Source organism: Eschrichtius robustus, chromosome 1 (genome assembly GCF_028021215.1).
Source record: "Eschrichtius robustus isolate mEscRob2 chromosome 1, mEscRob2.pri, whole genome shotgun sequence".
Classification (NCBI taxonomy): Eukaryota; Metazoa; Chordata; class Mammalia; order Artiodactyla; family Eschrichtiidae; genus Eschrichtius; species Eschrichtius robustus.
This window is the reverse complement of record NC_090824.1, coordinates 66,024,121-66,040,244: the sequence shown is the minus strand read 5'-3', so window position 1 is coordinate 66,040,244 and position 16,124 is coordinate 66,024,121. Positions and strand designations below refer to the sequence as shown.

Here is a 16,124-nt window from a genome sequence, read left to right as displayed (position 1 = left end):
TTAGAACCCAGATTCAGTCATAGACATTTGGGCTGTTAGTAGAACTCATCACTCATCCAAGTCCCTTTAAACACTTTTGTAATTTAAAAATAGATTTCTAGTTCAGTTAAGGCACCTCAACTCCATGGGCTTCTGAGTAAAGAACACCATCTTTATAGGAATACTTTTATCCCTCAAAGCCAATGAGTGTTCCTAGCAGACCTGACCTGATTTTTTGGTGAGGGGGCACTTGTCAGACACCCAGAAATGTTTTGATGATTTGAGGTCACCTTTCCAATGACACCCTGCAGTCCAATCCAAATTCCTCAAAAAAAAGTGTTCCTAGGAAAAAACTAAGAGGGAGTCATGGACAGTTTCTTTCCATTTTAATAGATTTCAGTGGCAAGAATGGTGGGAATTTTGTTGTACAACGTGGAAATAGGATGGGAGTGCAATGGTATCAATTTTACCATCGACAAGGTTTGGAATTTTTAAGATTGGCTTTAAAAAATAACCAGTTAACATGCTTTTCTTGTCCTTTTTTTCCTCTTTTCTGTCACAAGGGGTTTGTAAACAAGCTGGATGAATTTATTCAATGGTTAAACGAAGCCATGGAAACCACTGAGAATTGGACACCTCCCAAAGCAGAGATGGATGGCCTTAAACTGTACCTGGAGACGCACTTGGTAGGCAAGATTGTGCTGCCCTTGCTGTTGGGAAGGATTTTAATGTGCTACTTGTTTGTTTATGGAGAATATCAGTTTTACTTATCAGAAGTCATTATATGCTAATAAACCAAGTTTTAATGGGGTAAACTGCAGAAGCTGAAAATTTACAGGCATTTCAAGTAATACTATGAAATCTAAATCCTCCATATTTCAAGCTATTTTTTCAAAACTTTTTCCAGAAAGGTAAGTAATTATTTAAAAAAATACCTTAGAAAATTTTACTAGACCTTTGCTCTCTAAAGTGACAATTGAAGGTTTTCCTCTTCTTAAAAAAAAAAAAAATGAAGGAGGTAATTTTGATGACCATTCTAAGTTTTCTAGAATTCTTGTAAAATTAATGAACCTCTCATTATCAAGAGAGTCTACTTTATCTGTTCTACATTGGGTTATTTTAATAAAATATTTAAAACGATGATCTCCATCATTTTGGCTGCTATGTGGGTTTTTCAGCATATAATTAATACTACTGTCATTACACTGGTCCCTGTGCACAGGGAAATCCATGGAGAGGAAGCAGAAAACACTTGGATGAATATGCTTCTGAATATGTTAGAAGCAAGAATTATAGACTGGGGGACATTTGATGAACCCTCATGAGGTTTTTACTGAATGCTTCAAATGGCCGATATCAATTATGAAGGGGTGGAAACCAAGTAGTGGAGTGTGATAAAGCATGAAGAAAAAGCACGTTGTCATAGGAAATGAAAATTCAAGCTTTAAGGATCTCATCTTTATTCCTTTCACTGATAGCATAAAATCGACAAAGGCAATGAACACGAATCCTTGGGTACCCGACTGTGGGGCTGATCTTCTGCCCCTCTTACATACTCAGAATTTGGATTGAGTAAACAATGTGTGGGAGTCCTGCATGTATGTTAGTTCACAGGGTTCCAGAACTGTTCCCTGTGATATTAAGTGAGAGAAGGAGAGAGAGGGAGAAGAGAGAAGGAGAGAAGAGGGGGAAGAGAGAGAGGATGCTTTAGTTTTTTGCTGTTTGCATTTTGCAGTGTATTTTATATCATTGCGAGAAAAACAGCCTCGAAATCCTATTGCTGCATGCAAATAGTCTTGTGAAAGATAAACAAACAAAAAAAAATCACAAAACTGCTAGAGGATGCTTCTGTTTTTAGAGACCTGGGTTGTTGGTGTGTAAAAATGCCAGTGACCCTAACCACCTCTCTTGTACGTGGGTTTTTAAATACTGCCCTTAGTATTCAATTCCCTGTTGAGTAGAGCCTTGATTTTTTTTTTTAAAGAGGGCATTTCATAATAGCAAGATAAAGATATTCAGTGCTTTATAATGTAAATTGTATTAATTAGAATGTCAACTTTTCACTGGCATTGTTCTGACAGAAATTCTAATCTGTGTTTAAACAGGAGTATATGAACTTTATTTCACATTAAGTGTGCTGTCTTAATTTCTCTTGATTTAATATTTTATGGAAAACACACATTTAGTTTTTGAGGTCCCAGAGGGCATGGGGACACAAAGGGCACTTTAATGCTAGACTATTTATTGAAATGAAAGCCAGGCTAGGAGAATATGAACCAAGGTCTCTCCTCTCTTTAGGAGTTGAGTGACACAACCTCTTTGTAACCAACGTGCACTCCTGGTCTCAAATCCATACTACAGAATTCTTTACTTAGCATCCCTGTGTTGGTCTCTGTCTCATTCTAGCCCAACACTATCCACTAGAAGTTTCTGTGATGATGGAATATTCTATATTGCACATCCAGTGTGCAATAACTAACCACACCTATCTACTGAGCACTTGAAATGTGGCTAGAGCAACTGAGGAAATGCATTTCTAACTCTAATTAACTTACGTTTGCATTTAAATTGCCACATGTGGCTTGTGACAGCTGTATTCTAGTCCTGTAAATTGTGGAACTCTTTACAGACGTAATGAATAGCAAGTATCCAGTAGCTGCCTCATAATGACATTCTCATCCAAAATGTGAAAATCATTATCCCCTTTGCTGTGGATCTCTACCTCAGATCCACAGCAAACAGCCCTTCTTAAAATGTTTATCTCTTAAAGAATAACCTTGTTCCCGCCTAATGGTCAACACTTTCTTGAATGAATTTTCTCCACCATCATGTCTGTATTAGTTGGGCTAGAGATAACACAGGAACATCTTTACCTCTGCTTTGCGAATAGTGAGGGACTGTAATCTCCAGATTTGTTCACTGTTGTTAACTCACAATCTCAGGGGCTGAAATTATGAATAATACTGTTTAACAGTTACTGAAGACCTATTGGGTGTGGATTGCCATTGAATGATACTTAAAGACAATGATTGAGTCACTGTTTTACTGCATGCTGTGTCTGCTAATCTAGACACAGCCTGTTGTTTAAACATCTTTCAAACAGACTCTGAGTTACTGTCTATCTGAGCACAATGTCTATCTACATATCTCCTGAGCAATATTGTCATTTATATTTTTTATTGTATTTCCTTACTGTGGTGCTGAGTTAATATTTAGTTATTCTTCTCAAAAGAAGGCAAAAAATATCTACCTTTCCATAAAGAAAGTATACAACTAAGTCTAGAGATTTATATTTCTTAGTTCACACTGTGTAAGTCATTACTGCTCCTTAATGAGTGGGCAAGAGGTATTTATTTGCAAGATTATCTAGTATGTAGACTTAGCTACATGAGTTTCATTAAACATCTCTGTAGAGTCTATAATTTAAACATTAAACCAACAGATGTACAAGCCTCTGAGTCCGGTGTCTCCCCTGAGTTAATAATGTGGCACCCTGCAATATTTATTATAAACAAAAGCAAATAAACAATAACATAAGTTGTACATTTATATTTTGATACTTAATTCAATTCTTTTCCATAACAGTAACCAAGGGTTTTCACCAGCACAAATCAATTAAACCTTCACAATACCTTTATAAGAGATATGAAGGAGCTTTATTCTAACTGTAAGAAATACTGTGAAATTGCGATGATACATCAATGATTTTCCATGATAATTAATCATCTGCTTGCAACCTGGCTGCTCCTTCAAAAATAAAATTCCTGTCTTTTTAGAAAATGACATTTGCAGGAAAATGTTTGAATTTTGCAAGTAGTGAGCATATTGGACATTCCTCTTTGAAAACCACTTTTAAAATAGCATTGTATACATATGTTCTTGAATGGATTCCCTTCTTCACCTCTGTCCACTTTTTTAACAGCTTCATTGAGGTATAATTGGCATACTAAATTGTATATACTTAATGTAAACAATTTTGCAAGTTTTGACAAATTGACAAATGTATACACCCGTGAAACCGTCACCACAGTCAAGGTGGTGAACATATCCATCACCTCCAAAAGCCTCTTCATGACCCTTTGTAACTGCTCCCTCCCTTCCCTCTCAGCCTTTCCTTCATCCCTAAGTAATCAAGGGTCTACTTTCTGTCACTGTTAGATTGTAATTTCTAGAATTTTGCATAAATGGAATCAAACAACATGTTCTCTTTCTCTCTCTTTTTTTTTCTTTTTTGGTCTGGTTTCTTTCACCCAGCATACTTATTTTGATGTTGTATGTTCCAATTGTTCATTCATTTTTATTGCTGAATAGTATTCCCTTGCACAGTTATAACACAGTTTACCCGTTCAACTGATGGTGGACACTAAGGTTGTTTCCCTCACCACCATTTTTATTGGCTAAAGAAGCAAAAGTCACCAAAAATTACATGTAAGTGGAAGCATCATAAATGGTTCTTCACGGACTATTTTGATTTTTTTCCTTTGAAAGAATTTATATTATCTTCAGAGTTAGACTGCTGAAGAGTAAAACAGCAGAGCATGACAGCAACTTCTCCCTCAAGAGATTACAATTCATGTCCGTTTGCTTCCAAAAAGATAACTGTCATCTCCCAAATAGTTTTTATCCATGCCTAATTCACAAAATGGTACCACATCATATGCAATCAATTGCAGGAAAACAAAGCAGAAGTTTTTTTTAATTCTGTAGCCAATCAGAGTATCTAGTAGGAGAAAGCAATGTCAAACTGACACCAGACATCTGTGCGATAATTAAGAAAAAGAGCCAAGCATAAAGGCCTGGCTTAAACTTGGGAGATAAATTTGCATAGGTAGCACCATGTCATGTTGGGCAAACATTAACCAACCACATAGAAATAACCTTGGAAAAACAACATTCTTTTTTTTAATTAATTATTTATTTATTTATTTTTGGCTGTGTTGGGTCTTCATTTCTGTGCGAGGGCTTTCTCTAGTTGTGGTGAGCGGGGGCCACTCTTCATCACGGTGCGCGGGCCTCTCACTGTCGTGGCCTCTCTTGTTGCGGAGCACAAGCTCCAGACGCGCAGGCTCAGTAGTTGTGGCGGAGCACAAGCTCCAGACGCGCAGGCTCAGTGCTTGTGGCTCACGGGCCCAGTTGCTCTGTGGCTTGTGGGATCCTCCCAGACCAGGGCTTGATCCCATGTGCCCTGCATTGGCAGGCAGACTCCCAACCACTGCGCCACCAGGAAAGCCCAAAACAACATTCTTAATTCAATTTGATAAATGAGAAAACGTGGGGGAAATGGTGATGATGAGTTCATATATATTAAGCACCTGCGAGTGCCAGGCAGTTGTTTCTGTGTTAGGAATACGTGATGAATGAGTTTCGCTTCTTTCTTCTAGGGATTTGCAATCTGAGGGAGATGACCATAGATTAAATGTAGTCATCTGTGGACCCATAAATGATGAATGTAATATAATTTTGAGCAGTAAACTTCTTGTAGGATAAGCAAAGTACTGTTTGGAGCATAGAGCAAAGTTTTATTGGTTCTTCCTCAGGGTAGGGAAGGCTCAGAGAGGTAATTTGATGTAGACCTCACAGGCCATATATGATTTGTTGGATAAAGAGGGGAGGAGAGGAGATGGGAGGAAATTTTATGGGCAAGTAAGGGGGTGGGGTGAGCCTTCTGGCGTGGCTGAGGCTAAGTTGTGTCCTGCAGGTTAGGGCTGGGTGGTAAAAGAGATCGAATGTCCTTTTAATGGATTGAACTTTTCTCTGGGGACAATGGGGACTCATTGAAGGTTTGATTTTATTTTAAAACAGGAGAGTGACAAGAATCAACTGTAAATTCCATGGGGGAAGGGTCAGCTTGCCATAGATTAACTGGATAAGTCCATGGCTTAAATGAGAGAATAACAATGAGCATAATGGAAAATGGATTTGAGTATAACAATCTGCCCTTGAAGGGTCTGAAATTTTTTCCTCCTTCCTTATTGTGTCATTACTCATAAAAACAGACTGAATTAAACTAATAATAATGACTGGCTAACAAAAGCTCAGTACAGATGTTTTCCTGCCTTTACCATCTATATTTAGGTATTTATATCATTTTTTTTAAATAGCTTTCATTAGTATCATAAGAAAAACAATATACTTCTTACAAAGTTTTTAGTCATACCAGAAAATTTCCCAAAATACATTCAGCTGTGTTTCTTTTGCTTGCCCTTCTGTGTCTACCTGTGTTCCATTTCTCATTGCTTGAAGTGAAGAGATGACAGGCTCTCTGTTTTCCCACTTCCCGGTGCCCACCTCTCCCTGCCTACCCTCCTCTGCTGAGAGGACAGGCAGCTCTGGCCCAAGAAAGCTGAGCTTCACAGCACGAGCAGCTACCACATGCCTGTACTCTTCAGCTAACAACAGACACTCGATCACGCTTCAAAAGCCTGAGCTGTCTCAGTTTGGCTGCCACCTCCCCTCAGCCTTGCTGAGTAGGGCTGGTGGCCTCATAGGAGCTTTGAAGTTCCATTTGCTTGTCCCCCTTGATTCCTGTCAGTTTAAGGTGAGTAGCTGAGAGTTTAGCAGGGAGAAGCATTACTTCTCTTTGAGGGATTTGAGATACTCGACTCCCAGCCTTGAGTTACTTACTTTGGTAGCTTGTGGATGGAAAGATCTGCTGGAAATTTATAGCACTTAGGCATTTTGAGGTTGATGCCTGGGGACAAGAGGCTCATTTTGGACATGTGAAAGTCCTGGACCACATTCTTTTGCTCATATAACTTATTCTGTGCGTCTAGGAGACAAATAGTGTTGTCTTCCCTTTTCAGTTAAAAAGGATCCCTGAATTGTTCCAAGCACCTGGGAATGTACTTTTTGCCTGACTCAATTTAGGGACTCTTGTTCACATCATTTTAAAAATTGCTGTCGGAGATTGGTTCAAGGTGGCGGAGTAGAAGGATGTGCGCTAACTCCCTCTTGCGAGAGCACTGGAATCACAACTAACAGCTGAACAATCATCGACAGGAAGACACTGGAACTCACCAAAAAAGATACCCCACATCCAAAGACAAAGGAGAAGCCACAGTGAGACGGTAGGAGGGGCGCAATCACAATAAAATAAAATCCCATAACTGCTGGGTGGGTGACTCACAAACTGGAGAACACTTGTACCACAGAAGTCCACCCACTGGAGTGAAGGTTCTGAGCCCCACATGAGGCTTCCCAACCTGGGGGGTCCGGCAACAGGAGGAGGAATTCCTAGAGAATCAGACTTTGAAGGCTAGTGGGATTTGATTGCAGGACTTCGACAGGACTGGGGGAAACAGAGACTCCACTCTTGGAGGGCACACACTAAGTAGTCTGTGCATCAGGACCCAGGGGAAGGAGCAGTGACCCCATAGGAGACTGAACCAGACCTACCTGCTAGTGTTGGTGGGTCTCCTGCAGAGGCAGGGGGTGGCTGTGGCTCACCATGAGGACAAGGACACTGACAACAGAAGTTCTGGGAAGTACTCCTTGGCGTGAGCCCTCCCAGAGTCCGCCATTAGCCCCACCAAAGACCTGGGTAGGCTCCAGTGTTGGGTCACCTCAGGCCAAACAACTAACAGGGAGGGAACCCAGGCACACCCATCAGCAGACAAGCAGATTAAAGTTCTACTGAGCTCTGCCCACTGGACCAACACCCAGCTCTACCCACCACCAGTCCCTCCCATCAGGAAACTTGAACGAGCCTCTTAGATAGCCTCCTCCACCAGACGGCAGACAGCAGAGGCAAGAAGAACTACAGTTCTGCAACCTGTGGAACAAAAACCACATTCACAGAAAGATAAACAAGTTGAAAAGGCAGAGGGCTATGTACCAGATGAAGGAACAAGATAAAACCCCAGAAAAACAACTAAGTGAAGTGGAGATAGGAAACCTTCCAGAAAAAGAATTCAGAATAATGACAGTGAAAATGATCCAGGACCTCGGAAAAAGAATGGAGGCAAAGATCGAGAAGATGCAAGAAATGTTTAACACAGACCTAGAAGAATTAAAAAAGAAACACCTAGAAGAATTAAAGAACAAACAAACAGAGATGAACAGTACAGTAACTGAAATTAAAAATACACTAGAAGGAAATAATAGCAGAATAACTGAGGCAGAAGAACGGATAAGTGACCTGGAAGACAGAATGGTGGAAATCACTGCTGCAGAACAGAATAAAGAAAAAAGAATGAAAAGAAATGAAGACAGCCTAAGAGACCTCCGGGACAACAATAAATGCAACAACATTCGCATTATAGGGGTCCCAGAAGGAGAAGAGAGAGAGAAAGGACCCAAGAAAATATTTGAAGAGATTATAGTCGAAAACTTCCCAAACAAGGGAAAGGAAAGAGCCACCCACGTCCAGGAAGCACAGAGAGTCCCAGGCAGGATAAATCCAAGGAGAAACATGCCGAGACACATAGTAATCAAATTGACAAAAATTAGAGACAAAGAAAAATTATTGAAAGCAACAAGGGAAAAACGACAAATAACATACAAGGGAACTCCCATAAGGTTAACAGCTGATTTGTCAGCAGAAACTCTACAAGCCAGAAGGGAGTGACATGATATATTTGAAGTAATGAAAGGGAAGAACCTACAACCAAGATTACTCTACCGGCAAGGATCTCATTCAGATTTGATGGAGAAATCAAAAGCTTTACAGACAAGCAAAAGCTAAGAGATTTCGGCACCACCAAACCAGCTGTACAACAAATGCTAAAGGAACTTCTCTAAGTGGGAAACACAAGAGAAGAAAAGGACCTACAAAAACAAACCCAAAACAATTAAGAAAATGGTCATAGGAACATACATATCGATAATTACCTTAAACGTGAATGGATTAAATGCTCCAACCAAAAGACACAGACTGGCTGAATGGATACAAAAACAAGACCCATATATATGCTGTCTACAAGGGACCCACTTCAGACCTAGGGACACATACAGACTGAAAGTGAGGGGATGGAAAAAGTGATTCCATGCAAATGGAAATCAAAAGAAAGCTGGAGTAGCAGTACTCATATCAGATAAAATAGACTTTAAAATAAAGAATGTCACAAGAGACAAGGAAGGACACTACATAATGATCAAGGGATCAATCCAAGAAGAAGATATAACAATTATAAATATATATGCACCCAACATAGGAGCACCTCAATACATAAGGCAACTGCTAACAGCTATAAAACAGGAAATCGACAGTAACACAATAATAGTGGGGACTTTAACACCTCACTTACACCAAAGGACAGATCATCCAGACAGAATATTAATAAGGAAACACAAGCTTTAAATGACACATTAAACAAGATGGACTTTATTGATATTTATAGGGCATTCCATCCAAAAACAGCAGATTAATCTTTCTTCTCAAGTGCAAGCGGAACATTCTCCAGGATAGATCATATCTTGGGTCACAAATCAAGCCCTAGTAAATTTAAGAAAATTGAAATCATATCAAGCATCTTTTCTGACCACAACACTATGAGATTAGAAATCAATTACAGGGAAAAAAATGTAAAAAACACAAACACATGGAGGCTAAACAATATGTTACTACATAACCAAGAGCTCGCTGAAGAAATCTAAGAGGAAATAAAAAAATGTCTAGAGACAAATGACAATGAAAACACGATGATCCAAAACCTATAGGATGCAGCAAAAGCAGTTCTAAGAGGGAAGTTTATAGCAATACAAGCCTACCTCAAGAAACAAGAAAAATCTCAAATAAACAATCTAACCTTACACCTAAAGGAACTAGAGAAAGAAGAACAAACAAAACCCAAAGTTAGCAGAAGGAAAGAAATCATAAAGATCAGAGCAGAAATAAATGAAATAGAAACAAAGAAAACAATAGCAAAGATCAATAAAACAAAAAGCTGGCTCTTTGAGAAGATAAACAAAATTGATAAACCATTAGCCAGACTCATCAAGAAAAAGAGGGAGAGGACTCAAATCAATAAAATTAGAAATGAAAAAGGAGACGTTACAACAGACACAGCAGAAATACAAAGCATCCTAAGAGATTACTACAAGCAACTCTATGCCAATAAAATGGACAACCTGGAAGAAATGGACAAATTCTTAGAAAAGCACAACCTTCCAAGACTGAACCAGGAAGAAATAGAAAATATGAACAGACCAATCACAGGTTATGAAATTGAAACTGTGATTAAAAATGTTCCAACAAAAGTCCAGGACCAGATGGCTTCACAGGTGAATTCTATCAAACATTTAGAGAAGAGCTAACACCCATCCTTCTCAAACTGTTCCAAAAAATTGCAGAGGAAGGAACACTCCCAAACTCATTCTATGAGGCCACCATCACCCTGATACCAAAACCAGACAAAGATACTACAAGAAAAGAAAATTAAAGACCAATATCACTGATGAATGTAGATGCAAAAATCCTCAACAAAATACTAGCAAACAGAATCCAGTAACACATTAAAACGATCATACACCATGATCAAGTGGGACTTATCCCAGGGACGCAAGGATTCTTCAATATACGCAAATCAATTAATGTGGTACACCATATTAACAATTTGATCATCTCAGTAGATGCAGAAAGAGCTTTTGACAAAATTCAACACCCATTTATGATTAAAACTCTCCAGAAAGTGGGCATACAGGGAACCTACCTCAACATAATAAAGCCCATGTGCGACAAACCCACAGCAAACATCATTCTCAATGGTGAAAAACTGAAACCATTTCCTCTAAGATCAGGAACAAGACAAGGACATCCACTCTCACCACTGTTATGCAACATAGTTTTGGAAGTCCTAGCCACAGCAATCAGAGAAGAAAAAGAAATAAAAGGTACACAAATTGGAAAAGAAGTAGTAAAACTGTCACTGTTTGCAGATGACATGATACTATACATAGAGAATCCTAAAGATGCCACCAGAAAACTACTAGAGCTAATCAATGAATTCGGTGAACTAGCAGGATACAAAACTAATGCACAGAAATCTCTTGCATTCCTATACGCTAATGATGAAAAATCTGAAAGAGAAATTAAGGAAACGCTCCCATTTACCACTGCAACAAAAAGAATAAAATACCTTGGAATAAACCTACCTAAGGAGACAAAAGACCTGTATGCAGAAAACTATAAGACACTGGTGAAATAAATTAAAGATGATACAAACAGATGGAGAGATATACCATGTTCTTGGATTGGAAGAATCAATATTGCGAAAATGACTATACTACCCAAAGCAATCTACAGATTCAGTGCAATCCCTATCAAATTACCAATGGCATTTTTCACAGAACTAGAACAAAAAATCTTAAAATTTGTTTGGAGACACAAAAGACCCCGAATAACCAAAGCTTTAGGGAAAAAAACGGAGCTGGAGGAATCAGACTCCCTGACTTCAGACTATACTACAAAGCTACAGTAATCAAGACAAAATGGTACTGGCACAAAAACAGAATCATAGATCAATGGAAGAGGATAGAAAGTCCAGATATAAACCCACGCACCTATGGTCACCTAATCTATGACAAAGCAGGCAAGGATATACAATGGAGAAAAGACAGTCTCTTCAATAAGTGGTGCTGGGAAACCTGGACAGCTACATGTAAAAGAATGAAATTAGAACACTCCGTAACACCATACACAAAAATAAACTCAAAATGGATTCGAGACCTAAATGTAAGACCGGACACTATAAAACACTTAGAGGAAAACACAGTAAGAACACTCTTTGACATAAATCACAGCAAGATCTTTTTCAATCCACCTCCTAGAGTAATGGAAATAAAAACAAAAATAAACACATGGGACCTAATGAAACTTAAAAGCTTTTGCAAAGCAAAGGAAACTACAAACAAGACAAAAAGACGGCCCTCAGAATGGGAGAAAATATTTGCAAACGTATCAACTGACAAAGGTTTAATCTCCAAAATATATAAACAGCTCATGCAGCTCAATATTAAAAAAACAAACAACCCAATGAAAAAATGGGCAGAAGACATAAATAGACATTTCTCCAAAGACGACATACAGGTAGCGAAGAAGCACATGAAGACGTGCTCAACATCACTAATTATTAGAGAAATGCAAATCAAAACTACAGTGAGGTATCACCTCACACCAGTTAGGATGGGCATCATCAGAAAATCTACAAACAACAAATGCTGGAGAGGGTGTGGAGAAAAGGGAACCCTCTTGCACTGTTGGTGGGAATGTAAATTGATACAGCCACCATGGAGAACAGTTTGGAGGTTCCTTAAAAAACTAAAAATAGAATTACTCTATGACCCAGCAATCCCACTCCTGGGCATATACCCTGAGAAAACCATAATTCAAAAAGACACATGCACCCCAATATTCATTGCAGCACTATTTACAATAGCCAGGTCATGGAAGCAACCTAAATGCCCATCGACAGACGAATGGATAAAGATGTGGTACATATATACAATGGAATATTACTTAGCCATAAAGAGGAACGAAATTGGGTCATTTGTAGAGATGTGGATGGATCTAGGGACTGTCATACGGAGTGAAGTAAGTCAGAAAGAGAAAAACAAATATCATATATTAACGCACATATGTGGAACCTAGAAAAATGGTACGAATGAACCAGTTTGCAGGGCAGAAATAGAGACACCGATGTAGAGAACAAACGTATGGACACCAAAGGGGGAAAGTGGCGGGGGGTTGTGGTGGTGGTGTGATGAATTGGGAGATTGGGATTGACATGTATACCCTAATATGCATAAAATGGATAACTAATAAGAACCTGCTGTATAAAAAAAATAAATTAAATAATTAAAAAAAAATAAAAATTGCTGTCACCCAGACATTTTACCGATTTATTACTTTATTCTTTTTCTTTAGAATGTGATGACTGCTTTAAAGTAGCATAACAGAGAAATACTGGATTTATTGAACACTTGCTATTTAGGGTGGTGGTATGCTAAGCACTGAAGAGACAGTTTGCAGACTGCCTTGTACTCTGAGGGTTTATGCACTATCAAAGGGCACCATGTATGGACAAGAGCCAGTGCGTGACCTAACTCACTTGAGCCAGGGTGCTGTCACCCACTATCTGTCTCCCTGTGTAGACCCATGTGCAGATCTTACTTATCTACTGTGTTACATGGAATTTTGGAATCTTGAAGCAATTCCCCTGGCATAAATAATATTAGATAAAGATTAAAAGATAACATTTTAAAGATAAAAGTTTCAGGCCTGAAACAGATCTTTACTCTAGCCAGAAAAATGCCTGTCATATCTACTGAAGGTTGTTGTGAAGATCACATAACCCTGTTGTAAGTGAGGATGCTTTGTTCACTTTGGGGGAGTTGTGTGCACCCCTCGGAGACCCTGAGAACAGGTGGTGTGAGAATCTCGGGTGTTCCTAGAGAGGTTGAATCTCTCCCCACCTACCCTGCCCTAATGATTCACCTGTGACTGTCACCTCCCTGAGGGACTGCTTGTGTCTTTTTGGTGTCTGCTCTGACACCCTGCCCTGCACATGCATGATATGTACTAAACAAATCTGTTAAATGAATAAATGAGCACTTGTAAAAGCAATGTTACAACCACTACAGCAGCAAATTATAGCTAATATTATAAATCATCAAACAATAACTGAGAATGTATGCAAGGTAAATTATTTCCTCTACAGTTTCCAAATCAAAATGGACTCTGGTCACAGAGCTTTCTGGGTATTGTCTGGTATATTTGTGACAAGAAAAACACCTATAGAGGGAAAAAGTAGGATAGTTTCTTCTGCTTTCAGGATGTAATTCATCCCCTTTGGCAAAAAACACAAGGAAAATAGAATGGTAACTCAGATATTAGAAAGGTTAAGAAAATTCCACAGGTTAACATTACTATTTCAAAAGATGAAGACTGTATGACTACACAGGATGTTAATGACTTGACGTTACGAAATTTATTAAATTTATTTTTAAAGCAATTTGGTTCCCCCTCTCAAATGCATGAAGCATCTGGGAGTTGGAATAGATCTGCCCCAGGCTGCCAAACAAATTTTTAATGGAACTGGAGTCCTTCAGGGATTGTCCTAAATCCACATAATATTCTTAGGTCTTGGTGTTTGCACTGGGACCTGTATATTAACAGCTGTACGTGTGAATAATATACTTATATCCATCCATCACCTTGGTGACTCCACATCTGTAGGGGCTGCTGCACATCAATTATTCCACCGCAGGGGGTAGAGAGAGATTTGGGCCAGCATTGACCTCTTTTTCAATTAGGGCCTCAGAGCAGTGTGTTCTGGAAGTCACATGGTCCCTTTAGACAGAACCTCTGCAAATCCATTTGGCCTAATGTGGCCATGCTGGGAAGTCAATGTGATTACCTGTGCCAGGTGTGGAGGTAGCATCCAGAAAAGCAAATGAAAATTTGTTCACTAAGAGGCACCATCAACATTCAGGATCTCTCCCATCTATCTAATCCTTGAATAAGATATTAGCAAGTCTATCAAAAAAAGAATGCCAGCCTTAGTAAAATATATTTACCTTCCACAAAAAAATGCAACTGCTTGTTTGAAAGAAATTGTGATTTGGTTGAGGAGCTAAATTCACTTTCGAATGCTTGGAAATGTTTTTATTATCTGCAGTTTCAGGAAAAACAAGTTTCCTCAGGAAGAACAAGGATTTTTGTCTTTCTATCTTAGTGCCTCTTTTAAAAAAAGGAAAACAATGTTTTTATAATGCTTATCTTTTTGTTCATGAACTTGGAACATCTTTCTCAAGAGTACATAGTGCTTTTCATTTTTTAAAGCTTCTGATATTATATGTGGTGGTGTGTTGCATATTGTCGTAACTAATAAATCAGTGACAAATGTAGCCACTTCATTTTGTTGGGGAGATATATAATTGTGGTGGTGGCTGACCATTTATTTAATTATGTGGTAAGTACCATATGATGAGAGGGTAAAGTTAAATTGATGATTTGGGCTATCTCAGCCAGGGTACAGATTACATGGCAATTACACCGGGATCATCTAAGTGTAATTGGCAAGTAATTTTGTAAGCAAAGGAACATGACAGCTCATTTACATGGTGTTCAATGAGTAAAATTTGGGGACATTCATCAACCACTTGCAAGTGAAGAGTGATCGCACCAATATAGCCCAAAATACTGTAGGCAGCATTTTGAAAGCTTCGTGGAAGGTTTTTGGTACGAATCTTCATTCATTTGCTCCTTGAACATTTATCAGGTGTGTGCTGTGTGCCAGGCACTGTCCTAGGCATTGAAGATACAAGCACAAATGAAAAGTGAAGGTCTACTCTCAACTCATGGGTGGGAAGCAGACCCATCATCAATAGTTATACAGCAGTGTAGTAAGTAGAGGTTCGAGCTCTGCAGTTACTGTGGATGCTGAGGAGGGGAAACCAGGAGGCTGGAAGAGGGTCAGGGAAAACTTGCTAGCAAGGGTGACACCTGAGATGAATTTTAAAGGATAAGCAGGGCCGAGCCAGGGGAGGGGAAAAAGGACTTTCCAGGCAGAGGTGCAAGCAAGAGCAGAATCTTAGATGAGCAAGATGACTGATGTGAGCTGGCACATTTCAAGGCAGACCTGGGACCCAAGAGGCAGACTTGAGTGGGATCCCAGAGGCTCTGTAGGTCATGCTGGAGGCTGGACCTTATCCTGCAACCTGGGGAAGCCATCGGAGGCATTTAACAAGAGTTGTTTTGTAGACAGAACATTCTGTGTAATAAAATATTTTTACTGAGCTATTACAATATGCCAGGCTCTGTTCTACAGGTATCAAGGCATTTCATCCTCACAGCAACCCCATGAGATAGGCACTAACATATCCCCCTTTTTACCTATGAAGAAACTGAGTACAAAGAGATTGCCCAGAGCTACACAGGGGGTGATAGAGGAGCCAGGATTTGAACCCAGGCTTGTCCAGCTCCAGAGCCCATGCTTGTCCCCAGCACCCACACCATGTCATTAGTCCCCTTGATATAATCAACTGCAACCCCCTGTTTTTAAGATACACATTCCCCACCTCCTGTCCCCGCCGCTAGACTGTGCGCTCTGTGAGACCAGGAACTATATTTATCTTGCTCACAGCCACATCCCTCAAGCTTAGGATGATGCCTGCACCTTCACAGGCATGCCACAAATAAAGAAAAA

The 16,124-nt window shown here is 39.3% G+C and overlaps 1 protein-coding gene across 10 annotated transcripts in view; it reads left to right on the top strand.

Moving 5' to 3' along the window:
* The window catches only part of AKAP6 (A-kinase anchoring protein 6), a 580,300-nt gene that overhangs the window by 335,932 nt on the left and 228,244 nt on the right, over window positions 1-16,124 (top strand). For all 10 annotated transcript variants that reach the window (XM_068546345.1, XM_068546336.1, XM_068546308.1 and 7 more), the window contains one exon: window positions 543-665. In XM_068546345.1, coding sequence (XP_068402446.1) covers window positions 543-665 — 123 coding nt within the window. The remainder of the gene's footprint in view (window positions 1-542; window positions 666-16,124) is intronic.